Consider the following 25457-nt stretch of genomic DNA (forward strand, 5'->3'; position numbering starts at 1 on the left):
AAATAGAGCTACCCTATGACCCAGCAATTGCACTACTGGGTATTTACCCCAAAGACACAGATGTAGTGAAAAGAAGGGCCATATGCACCCCAATGTTCATAGCAGCAATGTCCGCAATAGCCAAACTGTGGAAAGAGCTGAGATGCCCTTCAACAGATGAATGGATAAAGAAGATGTGGTCCATATATACAATGGAATATTACTCAGCCATCAGAAAGGATGAATACCCAACTTTTACTTCAACATGGATGGGACTGGAGGAGATTATGCTAAGTGAAATAAGTCAAGCAGAGAAAGTCAATTATCATATGGTTTCACTTATTTGTGGAACATAAGGAATAACATGGAGGACATTAGGAGAAGGGAGGGAAAAATGGGGGGGGGGGGATCGGAGGGAGAAATGAACCATGAGAGACTATGGACTCTGAGAAACAAACAGGGTTTTAGAGGGGAGGGGGGAGAGGGGGTTGGTTAGCCCGGTGATGGGTATTAAGGAGGGCACGTACTGCATGGAGCACTGGGTGTTATACGAAAACAATGGATTGTGGATCACCACATCAAAAACCAATGATGTATTGTATGGTGACTAACATAATAAAATTTAAAAAAAAATTATTTTCAAGTGTATGCACCCAAGCTTTAAAGTCAAAGCACCCTTTAAGGTCTTCTACTTTGTGGGAAAGGTACGCAATTACATTCAAGTTTTCCACCTCCATCTTAGCTCTTGCCGTGATGAAAATTTACAGTGATCATGGCCATTTGGTGTAAGAAATGAATTAACATTCTCTACAGGACCCTCATTTGTATAGTATATTAATAGGCTCCTTATGTAAATTTCTACTCTTACCTCACTGCTTATATGCCTGCTAGCTGGTTGTATGCAGTTTAGAAATGAGGGCAAGATATGTTTGATTTCACATGATGTTGCTTAGAGGGACAGTAAGGGGGAAAATGGGTGGGGTTCAAGCAGCAAAAGTAAAGTTATAATGGACATATTTTATAGCTGTCACCAAACTAACAGTGCTCAATAAAGCCTACTCTCGTTCTAATTAATTTTACTTCTTGTGTCCAATAGATTTTTGCCATTATAAATGAATTATGGGAAAATAAAAGGGAGTATATCTGATGATATTTTGAAGATGCCCGGTGTTAGATATGGGGAGTTAGTGAAAAGTGTGTCCCGTCCTAAATAAGGAGAATTTTTAATTAAAGATTTCTGAAGGAAAAAAAAAAATCCACTCTCCAAAACCATACCAAAAAACACTCCATCTTCAGAGCCACACTCAATCAAATGAGGAATTGAACCAGACTAGATAATCCCTAATTTGGCAGAGATTTCTAGTTATTCATCACATTCCTGTTTGTCTTTTTCTTAGATATATTGCTAGACTGCATTTCTTAGCATTTTTTGCAGGTAGGCATGACCCTGTGATTGACTGAGTTCTAGCCAAGAGTATGAACAAGAGGATGTGTTTCACTTCTAGGGATGGCCCATAAAACTTCCCATGTGTCTCCTCCATGTTCTTCTCCCCTTCTGGCACCTGTGCTGTGGATACCCAAGGGCAATCTTGGGATCCATCTGTTAAATATGGAAGAACCATTGTCAGCCTAGGCCCTTGACTATTAAGTAAGCAAAAAATAAATGTCTGTTGTGTTAAGTCACCACATTTTTGTGTTTACTGTTGTTGCCTAGATTTCCCTGATATAGGACTGTTTCAATTTTGGCATTCTAGAATCCATCTCATGAACTATCATATTAGTCTTCTGCTTGAAAAGAGAAGCAGATGGAGGAGGCTATGCATGTATTGGGGCAAAGAGTATATGGGAGATCTCTGTACCTTTTGTTCAACTTTTCTGTGAACCTAAAATTGTTCTAAAAAAGTCTATTTTTTAAAAAGAGAGAAATCAGCTCCAGCTCCACCAATCTTGGGTTGAAGGTTGTTTTGACGAGGAAATAAAAATGTCTTAAATAATAATTATTAATAATTCTCAGCATGCCTATTTTGTGCCAGGCACTGTCCTAAGTGCTCTATGTACATTATCTTTAATTCTCAGAATAATCCTGCTTGGTAGAGTTTAGGTTGCAGAGATAATGTTCTCCACAATGCTCAGGTACAAGAAATGGCACATTTCCTTATTTTTCTAAATCTAGAAAGAAGTCCCTCTCTAAAATGATAAGAGTCAATCTCAGTCATATTTTGCAATTATAAAATACGTACTAACAGAGGTAGTTTACTGGGCATTTAGAAAACAGGGAAGGGCTTCTAACCTGTAGGCCATCAGGCCCATGGTCCCAGCCCACGTGATTCATTGAGAGGCAGGAGGCTCCATTTGATCCATGACTAGCCTGGACATGTATTGCTCTCTGTGACTTCTCAGGCCATAGCTCTTAGTCTGTCCTCCTGATGTCCATGAACTAGCCCTTTCACAAGTCCTACATCCCTCACTGAAAAAAACCACCATCTTTCCTATCTCCAGGAATGAATCCCTCTTCTTTTTCCCAGGTAGATTTCCTCTGCCTCATCAACTCCAAGTTCCAGCCCCCATCAATTTTCCAGAAATCTTAATGAGAGGTTGTCATATTGGGACCTTGCAACTTCTGCAGTAAGCCATCAATGCCCTGAGGCAAGTACATCCACCTATCCTCTTGGGATAGAAACGAGCAAGAAACACAAGTCAGTATATTACCAGATCACCCTGCCATATTCAGATAATAAAGGTTCAGAGAGATTCAACGAGTTGCCCAAGGTCACAAACTATTCAGTGCTAAAGCTTCAGTTCAAACCTAAGTCCACTGGCTCCAAAGTCTAGAGAATTTTCTACCATTCCCTGTTAACCCATCCTGGGAAAACTCAAGGCATGCCACAGGCCTAAGAGGCTTTTTATGGTAATAGGAAATGATCATAAATCATCCTCAATAAATGAATATTTGACAGACTCGTTGAAATCCAAGTCTTACAGAATCTTTTCACTTAGTATCTTCAATGGTTACCAAGTCTGGTATTCAAACAGCTACTTTCCACTTACACAAACACATACACACATACAAATAAGTAAAGTGAATTGCTAAAAATCATTAATTTGCAATATCACTTTGCAACTAGAATTCTGAAATCACATAGCTAATGTATTATCCTTACTGAAAAGTGTAGACGATTAAATCTCATTTGACTCATCTTAATGACAGCCATATAAAGATTTCCAAGTTCAAAACTTAGTCACAGAAACATCTGAATATTTTCCAGGAAAACAGAGAAAGGTTTTAATACAACAAGAGAACACTATTTGCCTTAACACAAATTCGATCATTATTAAGATAAATGATGATGACTTAGAAGGCCTGAGTTCTAGTCCTTCCTCTGACAATAATCACATTAACTTTGGGTGAAGCACAATTTCTTTGGATCTCATTACTTTGATCTATCTTTGTAGCTATCACATTTTCTAATTCTACATTTCTGGAAAAATTGGTACCTCACTTGTAAAATTAATGATGTTTCTTGGTCTACATTTGCAGTCAATGTAGTGTAAAAAGATGTAACATAAATAGTCAGAGAAAGGAAAATGTGGGAGGGGAAAGGAAAGGAGGGGAGGGGAGGAAGAAAGAATGGAAGAGAAGAAAAGAAATATTTTCTCATTATGGCCACATTTCTTAAGGCCGATAATCAATTGCAATTCTGTTGCATCCTTTGGAATCAGTCTGCTGTTTTGTAGGCTTTGGTATTCCACTCCCCCTAGCAGGCCCAACCCTCTGGAGAAGATGGGATGAAGCAGGATGTCTTAGCCCAACACCATTAAATATTTGATTTATCTAATTCTCTTTGTTCTGATTCCATGCACTTCAAGCAACCCTCTGATTATAATCCATCTTGCAAGGCCTCCAAGGACACAGTGTGATGGTCAGGCCGATTAAGTTTTTGTAGTTTGCATAGATTCTACTTTTCACTATAATGTGATAAGCTGGAATGTTACTAGATGTTATCCAATAGTTGGTGTTGTATTGATACAAAAAAAAAAAAATCTAATTGTCTAGGGAGGCAAAAAAAAAAAAAAAAAAAAGGAGAGAGAGAGAGAAAGAGAAAGAGTACAGTAGAGTCAGAAAATTTCACTGGCAGACACAATGCCGGACTCAAGAGAACCCACTCATCATTTTGCACTTACCTTGTGATGATGTCAAAAGGGAGTGGCTTTACCATGGACTCACATAGTCTATAAATGGCCATTAACCATGCAGGAAAGATTCCCTTGATATTGACAGGTGATATTGACAGATGCAGAGGACACAAGGTAACATTCCACAGAGCCAGTTTGGATTTTCTCATCTGGTGGCCTAAGTTAGCTCCTGACTTTCAAATCTGCATTTCAACCTGTTCAGGAATGTATGCTCTAGTAATTTTTTTTTTTTTTTTAAGTTTCAGGTGTAGAATTTATGATTCGTCACTTACATACAACACCCAGTGCTCATCACACCAATGCCCTTAAGACCCATCACCCATTTAACCCATCTTCCTACGCACCTCCCCTCCAGTAACCCTGTTTGTTCTCTATTGTTAAGATTCTATTTTATGGTTTGCCTCTTTTTTTTCCCCATTATGTTCATCTGTTTTGTTTCTTAAATTCCACATATGAATGAAATCATATAGTATTTGTCTTTATCTGACTTATTTCACTTAGCATAATACTATCTAGCTCTATCCACATTGTTGCAAATGGCAAGATTTTGTTCTTTTTATGTCTGAGTAACATTCTATTAGATATATATAGTTATATAGATCACATCTTTTTTATCTATTCATCAATCGATGGACATTTGGGCTGTTTCCCTAATTTGGCTATTGTTGATAATGCTGCTATAAAAATCGGAGTGCATGTATCCTATCAAATCAGTATTTTTGTATCCTTTGTGTAAATACCTAGTAGTGCAATTGCTGGATCATAGGGTACTTCTATTTTAACTTTTTGAGGACCCTCCATACTGTTCACCAGAGTAGCTGCGCCAGTTTGCATTCCCACCAACAGTGTTAAGAGGGTTCCCTTTGTTCCCCATCCTCATCAACATCTGTTGTTTCCTGGTAGGAGGTGGTATCTCATTGTAGCTTTGATTTGTATTTCCCTGATGATGAGTGATGTTGAATATCTTTTCATGTGTCAGTTAGCTATCTGTATGTCTTCTTTGGAAAAATGTCTGTTCATGTCTTTTGCCCATTTCTTAATGGGCAAAATGTTTTTTGGCTGTTGAGTTTTTAAGTTCTGTATGGATTTTGGATATTAACCCTTTATCAGGTATGTCATTTGCAAATATCTTCTCCCATCCCGAAGGTTATCTTTTAGTTTTGTTGACTGTTTCCTTTGCTGTGCAAAAGCTTTTATCTTGATAACGTCCCAATAGTTCATTTTTGCTTTTGTTTCCCTTGCCTCAGGAAACATATCTAGTAAGAAGTAGCTATGGCTGAGGTCAAAGAGGTTGCTGCCTATTTTCTCCTCTAGGATTTTGATGGTTTCCTGTCTCACATTTACATCTTCCATCCATTTTGAATTTATTTTTGTATATGGTGTGAGAAAGTGGTCCATTTTCATTCTTCTGCATGTAGCTGTCCAGTTTTCTCTACACCACTTGTTGAAGAGACTGTCTTTTCTCTGTTGGAGAGTCTTTCCTGCTTTGTCGGAGATTAGTTGACCATATAGCTGTGGCTCCATTTCTAGGTTTTCTGTTTTTTTCCATTGACCTGTGTGTCTGTTTTTGTGCCAGTACCATACTGTCTTCCTCACTACAGCTTTGTAATATAAATTGAAGCCTGGAATTGTGATGCCTCCAGCTCTGCTTTTCTTTTTCAACACTGCTTTGGCTATTCAGGGTCTTCTGTGGTTCCATACAAATTTTAGGATTGTGTGTTCCAGCTCTGCAAAAAATCCTGGTGGTATTTTGATAGGGATTGCATTCAATGTGTAAATTGCTTTGGGTAGTATAGACAGTTTAACAGTATTTGTTCTTCCAATCCATGAGCATGGAATATTTTTCCATTTCTTTGTGTTATCTTCAATTTTCCTTCATAAGCGTTTTACAGTTTTCAGGCATGCTATAGTAATTCCAAGTGTGCTGGCTAGTATTGTCTAGCCTTCTATGTTACTGATTTGATCTAGCTTTAACTCCTAGCTCCCCCCTGGGTAGCTGACTTAATCAAGTTACTTAACTTATAACCAGCATTTTCAAATCTTTATAATGAACATAGCCATCAGGTTGCGGTTCAGATAAATGAAATTACGTGTAGTGTACATTTAGCACAATGTCTAAAACATAATGAGTGCTCAATACATGTTGCCTATAATAAAGATATTAAAAAGTTACCATTCTAATTGTTATTACTGCTGGGCAATGATGATCAGCACTGTAAATTAATAGGAAGGAACACTGTAAATTCCTTATTTGTCCTGGAGACCCTTGAAGACAGAAATCGGTCATCTAATAAGTCTAACCTTAGCGTCAGGCATAAGACATGGTAAGACTCCATAAATATTTCTTGAATAGGATACACAGTGAACAGTTGTACAAAACTAAGGATTACACCTCTCTTCCCACCCTATCCCCTAAGATATCCCCAGAAGCCCTTTAACAGTAAGCAAACATCCAACCTCATGAAGCCCAGCCCATGTTTGTTTTCATCTGCAACATTCATGTGATCTTCCAGAACACACCACCCTCTACTCTCTCAATAAAGCAATTCACTAGCCCTACCACCACCCACGGTACCCTCTATCCTCACCCCCAGCAGATGCATACACCCAACAATCATTTCTCCTCCTCCTCCTCTCTGTTGTTACCAGCATCTCTGCTCCCCAAGTCCCTATCTACAAAATTTCAAAGATAATAGAGAATTCCAAAATATGACAACAAACTATAATAGTTTTCTAGGGCTGCCAAAACAAAGTAGCACAGACTGGGTGGCTTAAACAAAAAGACTTAATTCCCTCACAGTTCTGGAGGCCAGAAGTCCAAGATGAAGGTGTCATCATGTCCAGTTTCCTCTGAGGTATCTCTCCTTGGTTTGCAGGTGGCCACCTTCTGTGTCTTCACATGATCTTTCCTGAGTGTGTCTGTGTCCTAATCTTCTCTTCTTATAAGAACACCAATAATACTGGATCAGGGCCCACCTTAATGACCTCATTTAACCTAATTACCTCTTTAAAGACCTTATCTCCAAATACAGTCACATCCTGAGGTACTGGGGTTTAGAATTTCAACACATGAATTTGGGGGTGAAGGGAGGGGAGGCACATTTCAGCCTGTAACACACACCAAGAGTTTCTTCTGGTTACCAAAGCATCCTGAGGCTCTGTAACCTCTTAGTTGGTGACCCATAGGGAAACAGAGAAAAGGTTTCATTGGAAGCCAAAATGCAACCACATGATACCAATAATGATTCCCCCAAATACCTCCAAGGAAAGGCATTTGGACAGTCATTAGCCAAAGGGTTTCTATCATAATACTTGTGAGGACTTGGTGATACTAATGTAGCAAATGGGATTTCTAAAGGTTCACCAAAAAAAAAAAAAAAAAAAACCACTGGGAAAGGTGAGAATTCTAAAGGAGGTTACAGTTGACCTTTGAACAAGGCAGGGATTAGGGGCACCAACCCCCTTGCAGTTGGAAATCTATGCATAAGTTCTGACTCCCCAAAAACTTAATTACTAATAGCCTACTCTTGACCGGAAGCCTTATCAATAACATAAACAGTCAAATAGCACCTATTTCAGCACTGTATGTCTTATAAACTCTATTTTTACAGTAAACTAAACTAGAGAAAAGAATATTATTATGAAAATCATAAGGAAAATACATTTATACTGCTATACTATAAACAATCTGCGTATAAGTGGACCCATGCAATTCAAACCACATTTTTCAACAGTCAACTGTAGTTGCTAAAAGACGCTGGCAAGCTAGAGGCCAGAATTTTCTTATCACTAAACAGCTCCATACTGACAAAATTTAAGTCACCATTAAATAAAATTTTTGTAAAACATCCAGCTTTACAAACATCAAGATTCTAAACCTGCTCTCCTTTTATTCCCAAAAACGTCACCAATCATGGTGCCAGATTTGGGCTTTACGTGTTCTGGAAGGCTTTCTTTGGGCAGAAGATGGCAAAAGAAATTCACTGCATAAACCTAAATACATCGAAAAGCAAAATAAATAGGAGACACGTGAAATGGTGAACTTCCTGGTTTTGAGCTATTTAATTAAGCTTCAAAACAAAAAGGAAGCAATGAGCTTTTTCCCCTTGGAAACGGAGAAATAGCAGAGCCCACTTTTGTGTTTACACTGAAACAGGTCCACTGAGCATCCTCTGTAAACATTAAATAATGATCACATAATATCAAAAATGAAAACCCTTATTATTTATTGAACTGGATCCCATGCTCTCAAGAAACCTGGTAAATGAGATTCTCAAAGGGTTTTATAAATGCTCTCTCATTATTGTTCACCTTTGTTTGAAAAGGTAAACATCTCATCTCCATTTCAGAGTTAGGGGTTAAGAGAAAGGTTAAACAAATTATATAAAGTTATACCAAAATGTGCCAATGATACAGACCAAGATCTGTTACCCCTTGAGGACTAAAAATCTCTCTTTGAAACATTAAGCAACTTACTAATTATTTTTAGGAGGGCATTTCACAAAAATATATTTTATCTGTACATCATGGTCTGGAAAGAAAAGTCACAAAATAATAACTGTGCGAAATTTAAAAAAAAACAAAAAACAAAAAACAGTGCGGTTTCCAGAACGCTTTCTATTCTGTGGACCCACCCATGTGGCTGGAGATTTGAAATGCTATTTTAAGTCTCATTTTCCTTCAGAAGCTAACCTCTGTGGAATAAAAGACTGTTAAGGGGAAAAAAATCTTCTCTGTCATTTGACTTTAACTTATGATAAATTAGCTTCAACTAGTTTCTTAGAAAATTGCCCAAGAAACGACTACAGAAAATTAAATACCAAGACTTCAAAGAGGCAAACACACAGCCTTCAAATTCCAACCTCAGAGAATAATCCTCCCTTTCTCATGCTTTGGAGAGATGTGAGTAAAGAAATCGGACTAGGGCATGGTAATGAACCATCTTTCAAATGACTTTTCTATCAATCTTCTTTTCAAAAGGTAATAAAGTGATGATTATTTCTAGGCAGTTTCTGGGAAGTTATAATCTCATTTCAACGGTCACCAGTAAGAAGGACCGTACTCTGGTATCACAACAATGTTAAGGGCAAGAACTGGTTGAGAATTCAATAGACAAGGTGTAGGTTGTTAAAAGCTATTTCCTGGAAAATTAAAACAGAGAGAGATCAAAAGAATTGTGTGGGGTCTTAAGGAATTGGTAATCGTTCCCTTCTAGATTAAAAATGCAAATCTGATTTATTACCTAGTGAATGAAATCCATTACCATTTGAAGGTTTTATTATTTCTTTCGACAAATAATGTTGGAAGCTTATGATGTGCCATGTTTTGTGCCAGATGCTGCTGACTAATGGAGAAAGACAACAAACTATGACCGGGGCATCTGTGTCATGACTTCTAGAACCTCAGTGGTCCGTCTCCTCTAAAACAGTTAACAAACAACCGCCACCAAGAAAATGAAATTATTTTTTAAACATCCAGTAAATGGTTGTTTGGGAAATCTTAATCACCTAGAACTTGTTTTGCAAAGCCACAGAAAATAATAAAAGGGTGAGAAACACCCAAAACTATATCTGATCTCATTCCCCAGAGCTGTCAGAGGCTTTCAGATGTCATGGGGCAGAAGTCACTCCAGGAACATACAGCCTCATTGAGAGGAACGCCCTCAGGAAGGGCTCCTGCGAACCCAGCTGCTTCTCCTATCCCCCGAGTCAGATTCCATCTGTGAGAGGGGCTTTGTGCTCATGCAAGGATTACACAGCTCATTTTTCCTGAGTGGTTCCTAAAATCAGCCCTAGCTAGGTCTTCTTATGTGCCCTAATTCTCTTATCCCAGTCGGAACCTACTGCCCACAGGCAGATGAAGCATGGGACATATCATTGGATCCAACGTTCTCCCAGAAGTCAGTTTTTTTTAGTATAAACCAGAAATCCAAAGTTGGTACCCAAGAGGGGAAAAAAAAAAATCAGAAAGAAACACGAGACATAAAGGTTTTTTAAGGGCAAAGAAATGCTTTGTTCATTGCATCCTCATCACTCACACAGTACAGAGAAAGCACTTTGGCAAAACTCTGCGAATAAAACTGACCGAATGAATGAATGAATACCCACCCGTCTGTGGTCATGAATCACTCAAAAGTCATGACTGTCACATCGGTATTTGCATACAAGCAATCCCACAGGGATCTTTGCCCAGCACTTCATCTTTTTAATATATTATTCTGGTGATTTTTCTGAAAGAAAAGAAGGAAAAGGAAAGAAGAGGAAGAAAGGAAGAAAGAAGCACAACACAGAAATTTGAAGTCAAAACGCATTTGTTTTCAAGTTCCGGGCCAAGTAACAAATATTTGACCAATCAATTAATGCCTTTAGTTTGGCTCTTGGACAGGAAAACTGCCTCTTTCCACAGTTCAGCACAGCACCAAAGTACCAAGAGATCCCTTATTGATGTGCAGAATAGGATAAAGCAGTTAAGCCCTGAAAAAAGCATTAACATTTTATCCCCATTGCCAATCAAGAAATCACCCAAATTTCCTGCCCACCGCCACCCAAGCCAAAGTACAAGGGGTATAAATTAGTCCTTTGCGACTCACACAAGAACCAGACGCAACCCTTGGCAAATTAAATCCGTGGCTCTGCAGCCCTATGTGCCTGGGCCACATCTCCCCTGAAGTATAATCTAGAAATGCAGGCATGTCGGTGAAAAAGCAAACCAGCTCATGTAAGGGCTAAAGACAAAGGGGAGTTGACATTTTTCAAGCCCTCCATTCCCTCCTTGTGTGAAAAGTTTATGCTTGTTCTGAGGTGGGGTGACCCTGACCAGTGCACAAGAGAGACGGCTGGTCCCCCAAAGGTTCTGGGCGGTGAGGCGTCCTGGGAGCCTTCCTTTGGGCCTTGGAAGCTGATTACATGTTCTCAGGCCATCCTTAAAATGCTCACCAGGGCACTCTTTTAAGCCACCAGCCCTCTGCACTGGAACGAAGCAAACACCTTCGAAGCACATTTCCAGTCAGAAACCCCATCTTTCCCCCAGAGGACCCGACAGAGTAACTTAGCCTGTAATATATACACAGCTTTGGAAAAGGGAGTCCTGTTTTAGAGGTTGGCTTAGTCAACTCTAACTGATGGTACCCCTGAGCTTAAGGGAAGGGAAAATATTTCGTGGCAACTCCTAGTTCCACATTATCCCTTCGTCCCCTTTAAGAAAAAGAATTTAAAAAGGATGCAGGAGCATTTGCTTTAGATTTCCCTTTTCCTTTCTTTCGGAGAAAACTGAAATGTCCAGGCGTCATGTGGTTCGCTGACAAAACCTCAAATCCATCTAGATTTCACCAGGATACTAACTTTTTCACTGGTGAGACCAGGCAGGAGGGTGCTCCAATCTGTGCAAAGACACCCCATTCCGTTGTTTTCCTTGTTGTTGCTATTCAAAGCCCTGCACCTTGGGGAAGGAGGAAGTCAAATGCCTTATTCATACACACGTACATACATAAACACAATACGTGGGTGAGGTAATGAACAGCAGTGGGGGCTCGAGTCAGTGCACACGGTGAGAACATAAATTAATCTCCCTGGTTCTTCAGTGCCCACCATCCTGCTCCAAGGGTTCTAAGCAACCAGCTAAAGCAATGAGGTATGAGGGAGCAGGATTCCCAGCTGGCTCGTCTGAGTGTCTTCCTCCCCAGCTACGGGAGGACAAACACACACAGGTCGGTATCTGGGAGAACCCGTTCATCCAACACCAGTGAGGTCCTTCGACAAGGCGAGACGGAGGCTCAGAGGCGCATCTCAGGGAGGGCGCGCGGTCAGGCCATCCTGACAGAGGCTCTGCTGTCCCCTATGGTACTCCAATCAATCTCTGTTACCAGAGTTCCCGGAAAGGAGGGGAAGAGTTGGCGCCCTTTGGCTTCTCCTTCCTTTTTTTTACAGGCGGGTGAGGTCTTCTGGAGAATTACGACCCCTTTCCCTTGCTGGAGGCCCCTCAGCTGGTTCTATTTTGCTATCAAGTCCCAAAGTGGAATTTATCCTTCCAGGAGAATAGTCATTTCTTTTTAAATCTGCAAGGAAAACAAGGAGGACGGTTATAGGGGATCCTCAAGAAAGTAGAGTTCACACAGATAAATTGAATGTTAGGTCTGGCCAAGTGCTCAGAAAGGACCCTGCTTCCTCAGGTGGCAGATACGTGAAACTTGAATCCTCCACCGTGTCCAGACTAACCCCTGCCCCAGAGTCCTCGTGTCACTCTAACTCCCCAGTGCGGCTGTCGGGGCAGGGGTGGGGGAAGGTTTGATGGCTGGATTCCCATATGCAGTGCCCTATAATGCACACTCGGCTGGAGGTAAGTGAGGCCAACCTGGAAATAGGGCGTTTTCATTGCTGGATGATGCACAGGATCAGGGAGTTCAGCCAAAAAGGTGGATACGAGATTTCAGGGGTCAGTGTTCTGCAACAAAGTTGTCCCTCAGGTTTGGAAGTGCCGAGGAAGGTTTCATCCAGTTACCGGATCCTATGCCCCCTAAAGCCTCCTTCTTCCATTTGAAAAGGAAATTATCCAACGAGAACACTGATGGGGGTATAACCTTTGGGGAGAAGCTGATGGAGGAGGGTGGGCTTTTTATGTTTATCATTTAGTGCTGTATTGATTAAGCTTGTTAACCTTAAATATGTATTCCTTGTATTACTTTTTAATGTTATAAGGGGGTTGTCTGGATATAAAACTAATACATATTACAGTTTACTGATAACCAACATTTATTGAACATATCCATAGATTACTTCAATCTTCACATCAATTTTATGAGCTAGGTGCTATTATACTCAGTTTATGGGTAAGAAAAATCAAGGCTGAAGGTCACATAGCTAGTAAAAAGCATTACTGGGATATGAGCTCAATCTATCTGGCTCTGGATTCCATGCTCTTATACACTATTCTAAACCACCTTTCCTTTAAAAAAAGAAAGGGGGGGGGGGGACACCTGGGTGGCTCAGTCGTTAAGTGTCTGCCTTCGGCTCAGGTCATGATCCCAGGGTCCTGGGATCGAGCCCCGCGTCGGGCTCCCTGCTCTGCAGGAAGCCTGCTTCTCCCTCTCCCACTCCCCCTGCTTGTGTTCCCTCTCTCACTGCGTCTCTCTCTGTCAAATAAATAAATAAAATTTTTAAAAAATAATAAATAAAAATAAAAAAGTAAAAAAGAGAGATAAAGCATAATCAAGAGCAAAGAAAAATCACCTGCAGTTGTTTTCCTAAGCTTTTTTTAATATTCATATTACCAAATGTCTGAATAAATGAGGATATTCCTTATTTCCACTTAAATGTGTTAACTAAAGTGTTGGAAACAAAAATCAAGCCTACAAATGGAGGATACTGAGTTACTCAAAACCCACCATCATGGGTTAAAAATAAATAAATAAATAAATAAATAAAAGATCTCAACCTTCATCATGCAGAAGAGCTACCTTGGGCTCCAGGACGGAAGCAGTGAGTTACACCTCCCGCCTCCTGTTCTCCTGGCTGATCAGCTACAGTCCCTGTGTCTCCAGAGAGGACGCCACTGGGCAGCGTGGCCAGTGTGCTGTGGACTGATCTCTCTGCCCAAGTTGGCCACGTATCTGTGAGACAGAGTTCTGAGCCGCTGCAAGACGACAGGGATAGTCCCCCCCTCTGCTGCTCCAGTCTGATCCCCCCACCCCCACCCGCACCCCCTCTGCCACTCCTGGCTGATGGGCTAACTCCCACTGGAACTAGAAGCCTGCTCCCCATCCCCGTCTTTGGCTATGCTATGCTCACAAGAGCTTCTCAACCTCCTACCTCTACCTCCAACAGGATTAGAAATTGCCCTTCTCTGTTGTACATTTACACCTACTCCATCCCAAGTTACCATGGATGCTGATCTTTTACTAATTTCTGATCCGGGGCATGATCCTTTATTCTAAGGCAGGAAGGGCTACTCAGCTTAAAACACGTGAGATTCCAGTCTAAGGACAAGTTTGGTATGACCTAAGAAAAATAGTGAACGAGCAGGGACAGACATGAAGCATCCCTTCTGGAATAAAAGAAAAGAATTCGACAGAGCTGGGACTGCCAGTCTGGGGGACACAGACCTCTAGCTGCTTGATCTTATGCTAAGAACATTTGTCCGCAGTGACTATATCGGTTTCGGAGAAAGTGTGCGATGTTGTCAAATCAGATTTTTTTTTTAAATACACATTGCAATGTATGTTTAATGTGGCAGGCTTCTGTAGTGAAAAGCATGACTTTAACTGACGGCTGTCGTCTCCCTAGAGACTCCACGGTCCCAAGTGTCCAATGAGTAAGTAAGAATTGAAATCCTATGGACACCACACAGGACTCAGAGTGGGAGGGGTGGGGGAGACCTGCCTCAGTTCAATTTTACCCCAGTGAAGCCGGTAAACCTTTCCCCTTGGAGAGGCTGTGACAAGTATTGGGCCCAATGTTGTTTTATCACATTTTGGCAGCACCTGAAGTAAATCCCCGTCCTTTTAATCCCTTCAGAGACTTGAAAAATTTGCAGTCAGAAAGTCAGGCCTCGACTGTGAATGAGATAAAAATGTGATTGAGATTTTCAACTCTATCCCAGGTTACAATGGATGTTGTTCTAGGAGAGATTTACTTAGAGAGAAACAGAATTGTGTGGGGCATACCCGGGAGTTTGAGCTTCCGGCAGCAGGAGTTGCAACGATGTTTTGCAATGAAGTTTCTAATTGCATCTTCCCCTAAATTGGCTGGTCCAAACACCATTCCTCTTGATCTAGAGGAAATATCAGAATATCAATGAGATCACAGCGAAGGAAAAGGAGCTCAACTGGGATTCTCTGAGATACCGAACAGTATCCCATAGTAACCCAGTAAATCTGAAGGAGCCAACAAAGAACAGAGCACTTTGGGGAAGCAACAATGTTAGGTTTGCAAATTTAAAATTCAAATGCACTTCAATCTTTGTACCCAACTCTAAGACCTGCTGTGAAACTCATTTCAACGCTAATCTGATAGAAGAGTGAATTTTCTATGTACCACAGTAAAACAAAATACAGTGAGACCCTTTTCACTGCATATGGGGTGAGAGAATGACATTCATCACCAAATGTTCTTTCTACTCTCGTCCCCGAAAGGTGAGGGAAGACGTAAAAGGAACTTGCTGTCGGAACACACCTTCTGAAAAGGTTCATGTACCTTGTTTCAAACCCAAATACTTTGCAGAGAATAAATGATGTCCTCAGAAAGTGCCTGTCACAACCCTACTTCTAGTACTCACAGCTCTTTCAACAGTTGGTTTTTATCCTGCAAACTGCTCCTTCTTTGTGGAAGGACAAGACCACTAGGAGACAGTGACTGTGGAAGTAAACTACATATGCGACGTGTAAGTGACAAGATTATAAACAGAACCAGCATATCTTCGGCACATTTTGAATACTCCACAACACGACAGATTCCCTAGCGGATTCGAGGATGTTCATCCGTGATCAGATCACGCACAACGGTCTCCTCGGGTGGACACTCTACACACCATGGAACAGAGTACACCAGAAACACTTCCAGAGAAACTTTATGAAAGCTAATAGTTTAATGACATGCAGAGTGGAAACAGCACATTCTAAAATCTGAAGTCAATTACCACTCTTAAATACCACGACTTAAGAAAAAAGAAAAGCAAACTATCACAAAAGGAAACAATAAACTTCGCCTCTAAGGAATGTGGTTTTTCAAAAGGGACGTGGTGTAAAAATGGACTTTTTTTTCCATCTGAGTATTGAAACATTTATCTCAATTTCCACTTCCTTTTGGCAGAACAACAGTACCGCTCTGAAGATGTGCCAAGCTCGGAATGAGGGCTGATGTCAGTTTGCTCTCGGATTGCCTTGTTGCTCCGAGGCCGAGTAGGTGGAGGAAATCTCTTGGGAGGACAACGTGAACAGACACCCAGGATTAACTTTCCTGGTCACTCAATCGCCCTTACAAAGTGCGGCTCTGCTGGGATCTACCCGGCTGCATAAGCTGCCTCTTGTTAACTACTCCTCTTTTGCAGTGCATCTGCTAAGGAACCTCTTCAATAAGATGAAACCGAATGTGGCAAAAAAAAAAAAAAAAAGTAGAACCACTCGCTATTTAGTACCAGAACTCTTATGATGCCAACTGAGTGAAAAATAAGGTGTTGTTTCAGTCATTCAAAGGGAAGCATTCTTTTTATATTCTCTCTAGCGTGACCCCGTTGGATTACTTCACTCCTGTATTCCACCTGCCATTTCTTCCCTCCCTGGAAAGCAGGAAATCACCCCCAACTTAGAGATGTACCCCTGATTCTCAGATAAAAGCTGTAAGCTAAATGATTTCCCTGTGAGCTCTGCAAAGGTTAACACAAAAGAATCAAAGTTTCTCTACAACGTCTATATGAGGGGCGTGACCACTCCCAGTGCAGGGGAGAGGGGGAGGGGGTCATGGAAACTTTCATTTGGATCTGTTGCATCTACAGTCCCATGGCACGCTACAGACTTGCAGTCTCAGATAGCCAAGTGAAAAACAACAACAACAACAACAAGCTGTTTTCCAGATTTTCCACAGCACAGGAAAAGCAAGTGGTAGCTTTGTTCCACGAGGGAGGGAACGCCAATTAGTGCCAAGTATACACAGATTTCCTAAGGAACATGTAATCACCATCACCATCATTTTGTACTTGCCACAGGCCCCCATCCAGCAAGGCAGTAAGTGGAAAACCACCCCAGACTGCCCGTCACTGAGGCCACCTCCACCGAGGCCCAGTGACCCGAGGAAGCGCAGTAAGCGGCCAGACAGGGTTCGGGGGAGAAGCCGGATGACCGTGTCTTCACATGCACAAGTGTGGGGAAGGACGGGGGACAAGAGGCACCACAGATAATATCAGAATCTGTACCCCAAAAAACTCTTCTCCTTTGGTAGAGGATTCTTCCCTTTCGGTGACCCTTTGTCCTCGTAGGCAAGTTAACCATCTCCACTGAGATTCAGTTTTCTCCTTTGGGAACGGGGATGGAAGAGGCCTACTCCCAGTGTGGTTGTGAAGGGTAAAGCAAACACGGGAAGCACTTGCTTAAACGGGCACTTTGCAAACTTCCGTTGACACGATCACCTGCGGATCTTGTCACAGTTCAGATTCTGATTCAGTAGGTCTAGGGAGGGTCTTGAGAGTTTGCATGGCAGACAGTCTCCCGGGTGATGCTGCTGTGACAGGTCTGGGGCCCGTGCTTTGGGGAGCAAAGGGTCACCACACACGGCACTCAAAAATGTGTGTCTCGGTGAACCAAGTAGATGCCACCTGCCACCAGTATGAGAAAAGTTATCTTCACCAGGAAAACCAACAGCACCCCAAATTAGGTGACCCCACAAAACCAGGCAGGCTCCAGTGATGCCATCCTATCAGTCTCCAAAGTTCCTATCTTCAAGTCATAAACAGTAAAGTTTGCCCTAAGACAAGAGGTTCCCATCCTTGGTTGCCCAGCAGAATCACATGGGGGAACTTCTCCAAAAATACAAACATCAGGGCCCCATCCTCAGAAGTTCTGATTGCATACTTCATTCTCAGAAGCGTTTGTTTCTTTTTCTTTTTCTTTTTTTAGTTTCCTAGGTGACCTTAATGGAAATTGAGACCCACTGGGCTACAGAATGCAATTAAATACTCCACTGTCATGTGTGAAAATATAATCTTAGAATTCTAAAAGTTGGAAATATTCAGGTCATATTAAATGATACATACCAAGGTCAAAATGTAATAGATGACAGAGTATACATAAATTTGGTTCATTCTATATGCAAAACATTTTTCACTGCAAAACTGTGAAGGAAGTACTTATAGTACAAGTTTCCTACTACAAACCCTTGGGCACACAGGGCTATTGAAGAAAGAATATCCTTAGCTAAAAACACTTTAGCTCTGCTAAAATAAAAAAAAATAATAAAGCCTTTATCTGTACCCTAAGGGTTACAACATGAAGTCCATGCTCAAATACCATAGAAGTTGGATGCATAGGGGCATTATGGGTCACCTTTACCTTCTCTAACTCACCTAGTCCAAAGAGATAGCTAATATACTTTTTTAGATGGACCTCTCTGCACAGATGTCTACAGATGAGAAGATATTTAGAGTAAATCACTGAGGAAAAGAAGAGCATTAAAGCATGAATGTTTACAATATGAGTGCTGTGGGTGAGAAGTAAAAATTTCAGATGTTATTGTATGAACATTGCCCACATATGTAATTTCTTTTATATATATATATATTTTTTTTTTCTACAACCCAGGGGCCAAGTGCACACACGTAGGACAACTGAGAAGTAAAAATACCATATGGTAGCAGTTCTCAAAGTGTGGTCTCCAGACCAGCAGCATCAGAATCATCTGGGAGCTTGTTACCTTATTTGTCCTCACCCCAAACCCACTGAATCACGAACACAGCAATCTGTGGTTTAACAAGCTCCCTGGCTTATGTTTGAGAACCACTGTCATCTGCCATATTGGTCAGTCCTTAATCGGCCCCACCACTACTTTGCCCTCCACCTTCAACAGAAGAATACAACCTCAGACCTTCCGCTGCCAAGTTTTCCCAAAAGCCTCCGTATGGGATCAAATGCCCATGGGAATTCAAAGGACAGGCAGACGACTCATTCTTCTATATAATTTAAACTGCATCCCTGAATTAAGTCAGATGATCTGATGCTTCATACGTAATCCCCGTTGTTTTGGCCTCGTGTAGGTTTGCTGTTACTGACTGGCACACTTTAGGCCTTTTGTTTTATAGGCACATGATGGAAGACCCTGCCCACGATAAGACGCAGTGACTCCATTGGGAGGACAACAAGGGAAGCTGGGCTCCTCCTTTGACATTAATTGTTTTCCTGTCAAAGCCTACAGAAGCTGAGCTTACCCATCTTTCCCGTTTGCTTGGGCCACCAGAAAACTCAGAGTTAAGTTTGCAACAAAATTTGAGTTACTGCATTGGTCTTTATACTTTCCATTTACGTGTATTAACTCCAAATTTCATCTTATTTTATTTCCATATGGTCTTTTTGCCCCCATTTCCTAATCTATGCATTTTAAAAAAATCCTATTGTATTGGATATAGATATATAATATGACATCCAATACAGATATCCAGCTTATATGTAAATATAAGCTATCTCAAAATCTTCCTGGGATCTAGGCAAGAAATAGAAATGTTTAAATTTTTTAAAAAACCATATCCAGGGGCGCCTGGGTGGCTCAGTCCTTAAGTGTCTGCCTTCGGCTCAGGTCATGATCCCAGGGTCCTGGGATCGAGCCCCCCATTGGGCTCCCTGCTCGGCAAGAAGCCTGCTTCTCCCTCTCCCACTCCCCCTGCTTGTGTTCTCCTCCCTGTCTCTCTCTGTCAAATAAATAAAATCTTAAAAAAAAACATATACATGTGTTAAATGCAATTTTCTAAATGATAACATCATAAATCAACTTACTGTTTGTCTTCAGGTTTTATAACAGATGGATCAGTCAAATTTTCTCCAACACCTCCAAAGAAAAAATGAAGTGCTTTTAGCAAATGGGGATTTCATCTCCTCAGAAATTCAAGAAAATAATAACCAATTCTTAATTTCTTTCTTTAAACTTACATTCACCCTGTAGTAAATTCGACATTATATAAATTCAACGTACCATAAAAATTACCCAGGTGTGCTTGAAAATTTTAGTAAATTCACTGTCTCCCGCAACCCCCTCTGCTATGCTGTAATAATCTTCGAGGCCACAAATGAACGCTTTATTGGTGTGTTCACAGTTACTGATAGCAGCATCCATCATTCATTTACCATTTGTCTATACTAGACATTCTAATTATATTCTCTGTAATTCTCAGCAACTCTAAAGGGAAAGTGTTAGCATCCTCATATCCTCGTTTTGCCAACGAGTACATTGATGTTCAAGAAGATTAAGCAGCTTTTTGTCAGAGGCTGCACAGTTCACGAGTGATAAGAGGATGCGCGCTGAGCCAAAGCTTGTGTCCCTCCCATGAGGCCATGAGCTCCGCAGGTGGAGTCCACCAGTGCCCAGCAAGGCACAAGGGGCTGCGAGGTTCTGCAGGTACAACCTCTCCTCCATCAAAGACACCCATCAGATACTATACTATACATACATACATATATATATATATATATATATGGCATTTATCAACAGTAGCCTATAAACCCAGATTCTTTTTTTTTTTTTTTTAAAGATTTTATTTATTTATTTGAGAGAGAGCGAGAATGAGAGACAGAGAGCATGAGAGGGAGGAGGGTCAGAGGGAGAAGCAGACTCCCTGCCAAACAGGGAGCCCGATGCGGGACTCGATCCCGGGACTCCAGGATCATGACCTGAGCCGAAGGCAGTCGCTTAACCAACTGAGCCACCCAGGCGCCCTAAACCCAGATTCTTGATCTGGATGCTGGTTACACACGTGTTTAGTTGTGAAAATTCCTTGAGAGGTATGCTTCTGCCGTGTGCACTTTCCTGAACGAATGTTTTTCTTCCATTACATTTAGTTTTTCAAAAACGGACACCAAAGCGTAAAAGGACAGCAGGAGTGGAATTTAGCGCCGACACCGATCGAAACAGCAATCGACACCCAGAGTGAATCTCTGTTATAAAATGCAAGTGGGGAGGAGCCGTCTTCCATCAGCTCTAACCTGTACAGGCAGGCTGATCGGACGGACACGCACCATTTGGGCGTACCCCAGCCCCTTCGGAGATCAGCCTCCAGTCTGCACTGGTTCTCTTTGCTTGGAAGAGAGCAACCTTGCGGGAAAATGATTTAAAAATCATATGAAAGGGGCGCCTGCGTGGCTCAGTCGGTTAAGCATCTGCCTTCGGCTCAGGTCATGATCCCAGGGTCCTGGGATCGAGCCCCACATCAGGCTCCCTGCTCCCTCTCCCTCTGCCCCTCCCCCCTGCTCGTGCTTGCTCTCTCAAATAAATAAATAAATAAATAAAATCTTTTTTAACAATCTTATTGAAATGTAGAGCTTTATTATGTATTTCTATTCGGTAAAAAATATTCATGTTTTCTAACCGCTATTTTAAAAAGAATTTTTTTTTTGCCATGCTCGTTTTACCATATGCTAAACCTTTCATAAGAAAATGTAATCCTTGTAGTTTATAGACCCGACCCCCAAGAACCTGACTTCCTTAGAAAAATAACCTGTTTAGTGTAGGGGTTTTCAACCATGTTTGTGTCAGGACCCTCTTTGCTTGTCTGGGGAAAAGAAGGGACCCCCTTCTCAGAATAATGTTTTAAAAATGCATAATTTAAATACATAAGATGACAAAGGAAACCAGTGATACTGAAATACAGTCATCAAAATATTTAAGTTGTACTGCAATACATGTGCTTCTTTATTAACACATTAACTAACAGAATGTAGTGCAAGTGTGTAACTACCATAACATCAAGTGAGACACATAAACAGCGTTTTGCTGTATCTGCCAGCACCATAATGTGCGATGTTAATATCAGTAACTGCTATTGCAAACGGTCATGGGTACTGCTAATGCCTCTGTGGTTTGTGGTCTCCCCTATAATCGAAGGAAATGATGAGTTTCAGTTGTAGGTTAGTGAAAAGAACGGTGTAATTTGTTTTCTCACCAAAGTTCACAAACCCTCTGAATTCTCTTTCTTTAAGAGCCTCTGGCTTAAGATCTTCATACACGGATTTTGTATGGCAGAAAGGAAAAGTAAGGCTCAAGGGGAGGTGTGTCAAATGTGATTGGCTCAGGCTTTATTCTTTTTAAAGAAAAAGTCACAGGAAGAGACTGGGCTCTATACTTTTCTCATTACAGACACAAGAAGGAACAGCCTCGACTGACTCCACTTTTCTAATGATGTAGTAAATAAACAGAAAACCAGACAGAAAGATAGTCCAAGGACCATCAGCAGAGAGACTACAGAGGCTAAAAATCCTTTTCATGCTTAAGCTCAGACCTAACTTAAAGCCTGGACTTCCCAGCAATGATGAAAGCTTTCGGCTGGTGGCTATGGAAACTGTAAATTTAAGCTGGGAATATGCATAGTACCCAAAGAGGTCATATCAGTTGGGGAAAAGGAAGTTTATAGGGGAGAAAAAGTCTGATCAAAATCACATCAGCTCCAGTGTACTTTAAATCTTGTTGCCTGTTAGATAGGCAGGAGTCAAAAGGTCCCACTCATGTCTCCGTCACCTTCTAGTTATGTGACCTGGACACCTTCTCTAATCTCTCTGAATCCCAGTGTTCTCATCTGAAAGTGTGAATAATAATGGGCCTTATCTTATATGCTTACTGAGGATTAAATGAACTATTATATACAAGCTGCTTAGCAAAGTGTCTGACCCAGACGAAGCTAAAAAAATGTCAACTGCTATCTTTAATATCTTTATTCTATCAAGACCTCTTCTGAAATAAAATTCTATTTTCTTACCACTGGTTAAATCATGTTCTGATGATCTCATTTCCCTAATGAATAAATCTCTCTAAAAGAATGAGGGTAGAGTCTCCAAAAACCTTTATATCCCTAAACCCAATCTGACGATTCAAAGCGTAACTACTAAATACATATTTTGGGGCCCTCCAATGGCAGAAGGAACATTCTAGAGAGAGAGAGAAAATATGGAAGAGAACTATGCATTTCAACATCCAAAATTCCCAATCACACCTGTTTACCGACGTTAGTAAGGTAAATGCCATGTGCGGGTGTATGCTGCATGCCCTTGTGAGAAACTCAGACACATACATTCTGATCCCAACCACCCTGGGATACATCCGTGAACCTCTAAATCTGTGGAAATAAGTTGCCTTCTTTGTAGCAGCAGAATTCATGATGATAGTGTTGATGGGAATGCTGACTTATTCTGCAAAGTGCTTTGTTGAATAAAAAAAATCTACTATCTCCAAAGTTCTTTGAAAAATATAATGAGCTTTTAAAAAAAAGAATGCTCTAGGGGCGCCTGGGTGGCTCAGTCGGTTAAGCGTCTGACTCTTGATTTCAGCTCAGGTCATGATCTCAGGGTCGTGAGCTTGAGCCCCACAAGGGCTCCGGACTGGGCATAGAGCTTGCTTGGGATTCTCTCTCTCCTTCTCCCTTGGCCCTTCCCCCAGCCTCTGTCTCTCCCTCTTAAAAAAAAAAAAAAAAAAAGAGAGAGAGAGAGAGAGAGAGAATGCTCTAGACCACCATGATTTGAAGGGTAATTGTTTTTCATTGCCGTTGCTGGGAATCAAATGTTGGATTTCACATGTAATGATGATGATGCAGGCCCTCACATGTGGGATTTCTAAATGGAAAGAAAGTAGAAAACTACAGTATAAATTACAAGTGAGCAGAAATTGGTCAAGCCTTTCCTTAGAGTTCAGCTTCCAGGCCCACAGGTATGGCAGTTCCTGGGTTAATGGTTCGCACTCCCTTGGAAGACAGCAGAAAGGAGAAGAAAAAGAAAAATTGCCAGAGTGCTTCTCATTCCTCTTTTCCCTCAAAGCAATCAGGAGGCACAACAAGCTGGTGAAGAATCACTGCCATGTTCAAGAGCCACATGGAGATTAATACTAATGACAACAATAACCAACATTACGGAGGGCTTACTATAGGGCAAGAACTTGCCTCATTCCAGCTCCTTAATATGAGGGATTAACAAGGAGTTAAGTGCATAGTATTATTTCCCCAATTACAAATGAGGGAAGTGGGACTCTGGGTGGTTGCCCCCTGGTCACACAGCTAATTCACGGTGAAGCCAGGAGTCAGACCCCAGCACTGCAACTCCAGGCCTCTTCCTCCAAAACTGCTGCTACCAGGCCTCTCAGTCCCCACTCCCTACCACCTGAACAATGTAGATCATCATCTCTCCAAAGACTGGAAAGACTAATTGATTAATTGCAAAACTGAACCAAAAACCATTACGGTATTTTAAGAATACATATATGCTCCCCATGTTTCCTTTCCAACTCAGTTTGGCTTAAATATCATAATGCATTGAGTCTTTACCCAAGTGCCTGATAGAAAATAAGTGCTTGGTAAGCGTTAGCTAGTAGTTGTAGTCATGTAACTGCTCATAGTTACTATCATAGGATTCATCTTCTTCCATAAATTCAGGCCTCATCAATTGGCCAAAACTCTCCAGGAAGTATCTCAATTTCTTCATGCTCATTCTATGAGGCCCACTCTCCTCTGCTTTGAAGGTCAGTGTTTTGACATAGTTTCTTTGGAGTGGCCTATTTCTGCAATTCACATAATTGCCCAGTAAAAGAATAAAGTTAATTCCATTTTCCCCCCAAGACTATCAACGCAGCATTTGTTCTGTTTAATGTCACTCTGGATTACTCAGAGACATAAAAATCCCCAAACATAAACATCATTAAACAAAAACCTATTCAAGTGGAATACAAAACACACTAAAGAGTCATCATTAATTCCTTAAAGTTTTTCTTTGGTTGTTTTTTGTTTGTTTGTTTCTGTTTTTGCTTTTTAAACAACTCCACCCAAAACTCAAAGTGCAGACACTCGAATACAGATGAAAATAATCAACCTCTCCCCAACATGAACTACAAAAGCAGGCGCCGTGGGCTCAGCAGGCTGAGCTTACATGGATCATGTACTTGCTGGTTTAAAAGCTGAATCATGCTGACTGTTTTAACTTTGTTTATATTGCTTCCCTAAATATTGTGTTTGAGGGTTAGAAATATAACTCAACTCTGTGAATAGCACAGATCTGAAAAGACAGAGAGACTTATGTGTAGTTTAAAAAGTCTATACACATCCTTGAACACATGGCATAAATTTCAATCAGAATTTACTGGACATTTCTCACAATGCCTCAGGATTATGTATCTCAGCTGTGCCCAGCCTCCCAGCCTGGCTTTCGGTACAGAATCCCAGGACTGGAGAGGTGGGAAAGTCAGAGAGGACAAGGAATATGCCCAATCTGTTTAAATGAACCATAACACAGTTATGTCCTATGAAACTCATAAAGAAATAAAAGACAGTACGGTGAGAAGGAAAGAACATGGATGGTCAGTTTACATCCTGGCTCCCTCTTCAGTAACTGTGCAACCTTGGGCAAGTTATTTAAATTTTCTGGGCCTAAAGTCCCCATAATATCTACCTTGAGGTACTACTTGTGGGATTAAATGAGATAACTCCTGTGAAAGTTCCTAGACTAAATCCCTTATTTCAAACCAAAGCCCCAGTCAGTGAGCGCAAGGACTAAACTTTGACCTGAATACATATTTCATTTTGTGTCTGCAAGGAAAGCCTGCTAGAGATACTCTGTTTTGTGCTGC

General features: G+C 41.1%; 1 protein-coding gene across 1 annotated transcript in view; it reads right to left on the reverse strand.

Moving 5' to 3' along the window:
- Positions 1–7546: 7546 nt before the first annotated feature.
- Positions 7547–25457, reverse strand: part of TRPM6 (transient receptor potential cation channel subfamily M member 6) — a 142861-nt gene continuing 124950 nt past the window's right edge. Inside the window, exons 37-39 of the mRNA XM_032427461.1 lie at positions 19640–19691; positions 14831–14937; positions 7547–12226 (exon numbers count right to left, since the gene is read on the reverse strand). Of these exons, the coding sequence (XP_032283352.1) occupies positions 12093–12226; positions 14831–14937; positions 19640–19691 (293 nt within the window). The 3' untranslated portion in view covers positions 7547–12092. The remainder of the gene's footprint in view (positions 12227–14830; positions 14938–19639; positions 19692–25457) is intronic.

Source organism: Phoca vitulina, unplaced genomic scaffold (assembly GCF_004348235.1).
Source record: "Phoca vitulina isolate PV1807 unplaced genomic scaffold, GSC_HSeal_1.0 scaffold37, whole genome shotgun sequence".
NCBI classification, from domain to species: domain Eukaryota; kingdom Metazoa; phylum Chordata; class Mammalia; order Carnivora; family Phocidae; genus Phoca; species Phoca vitulina.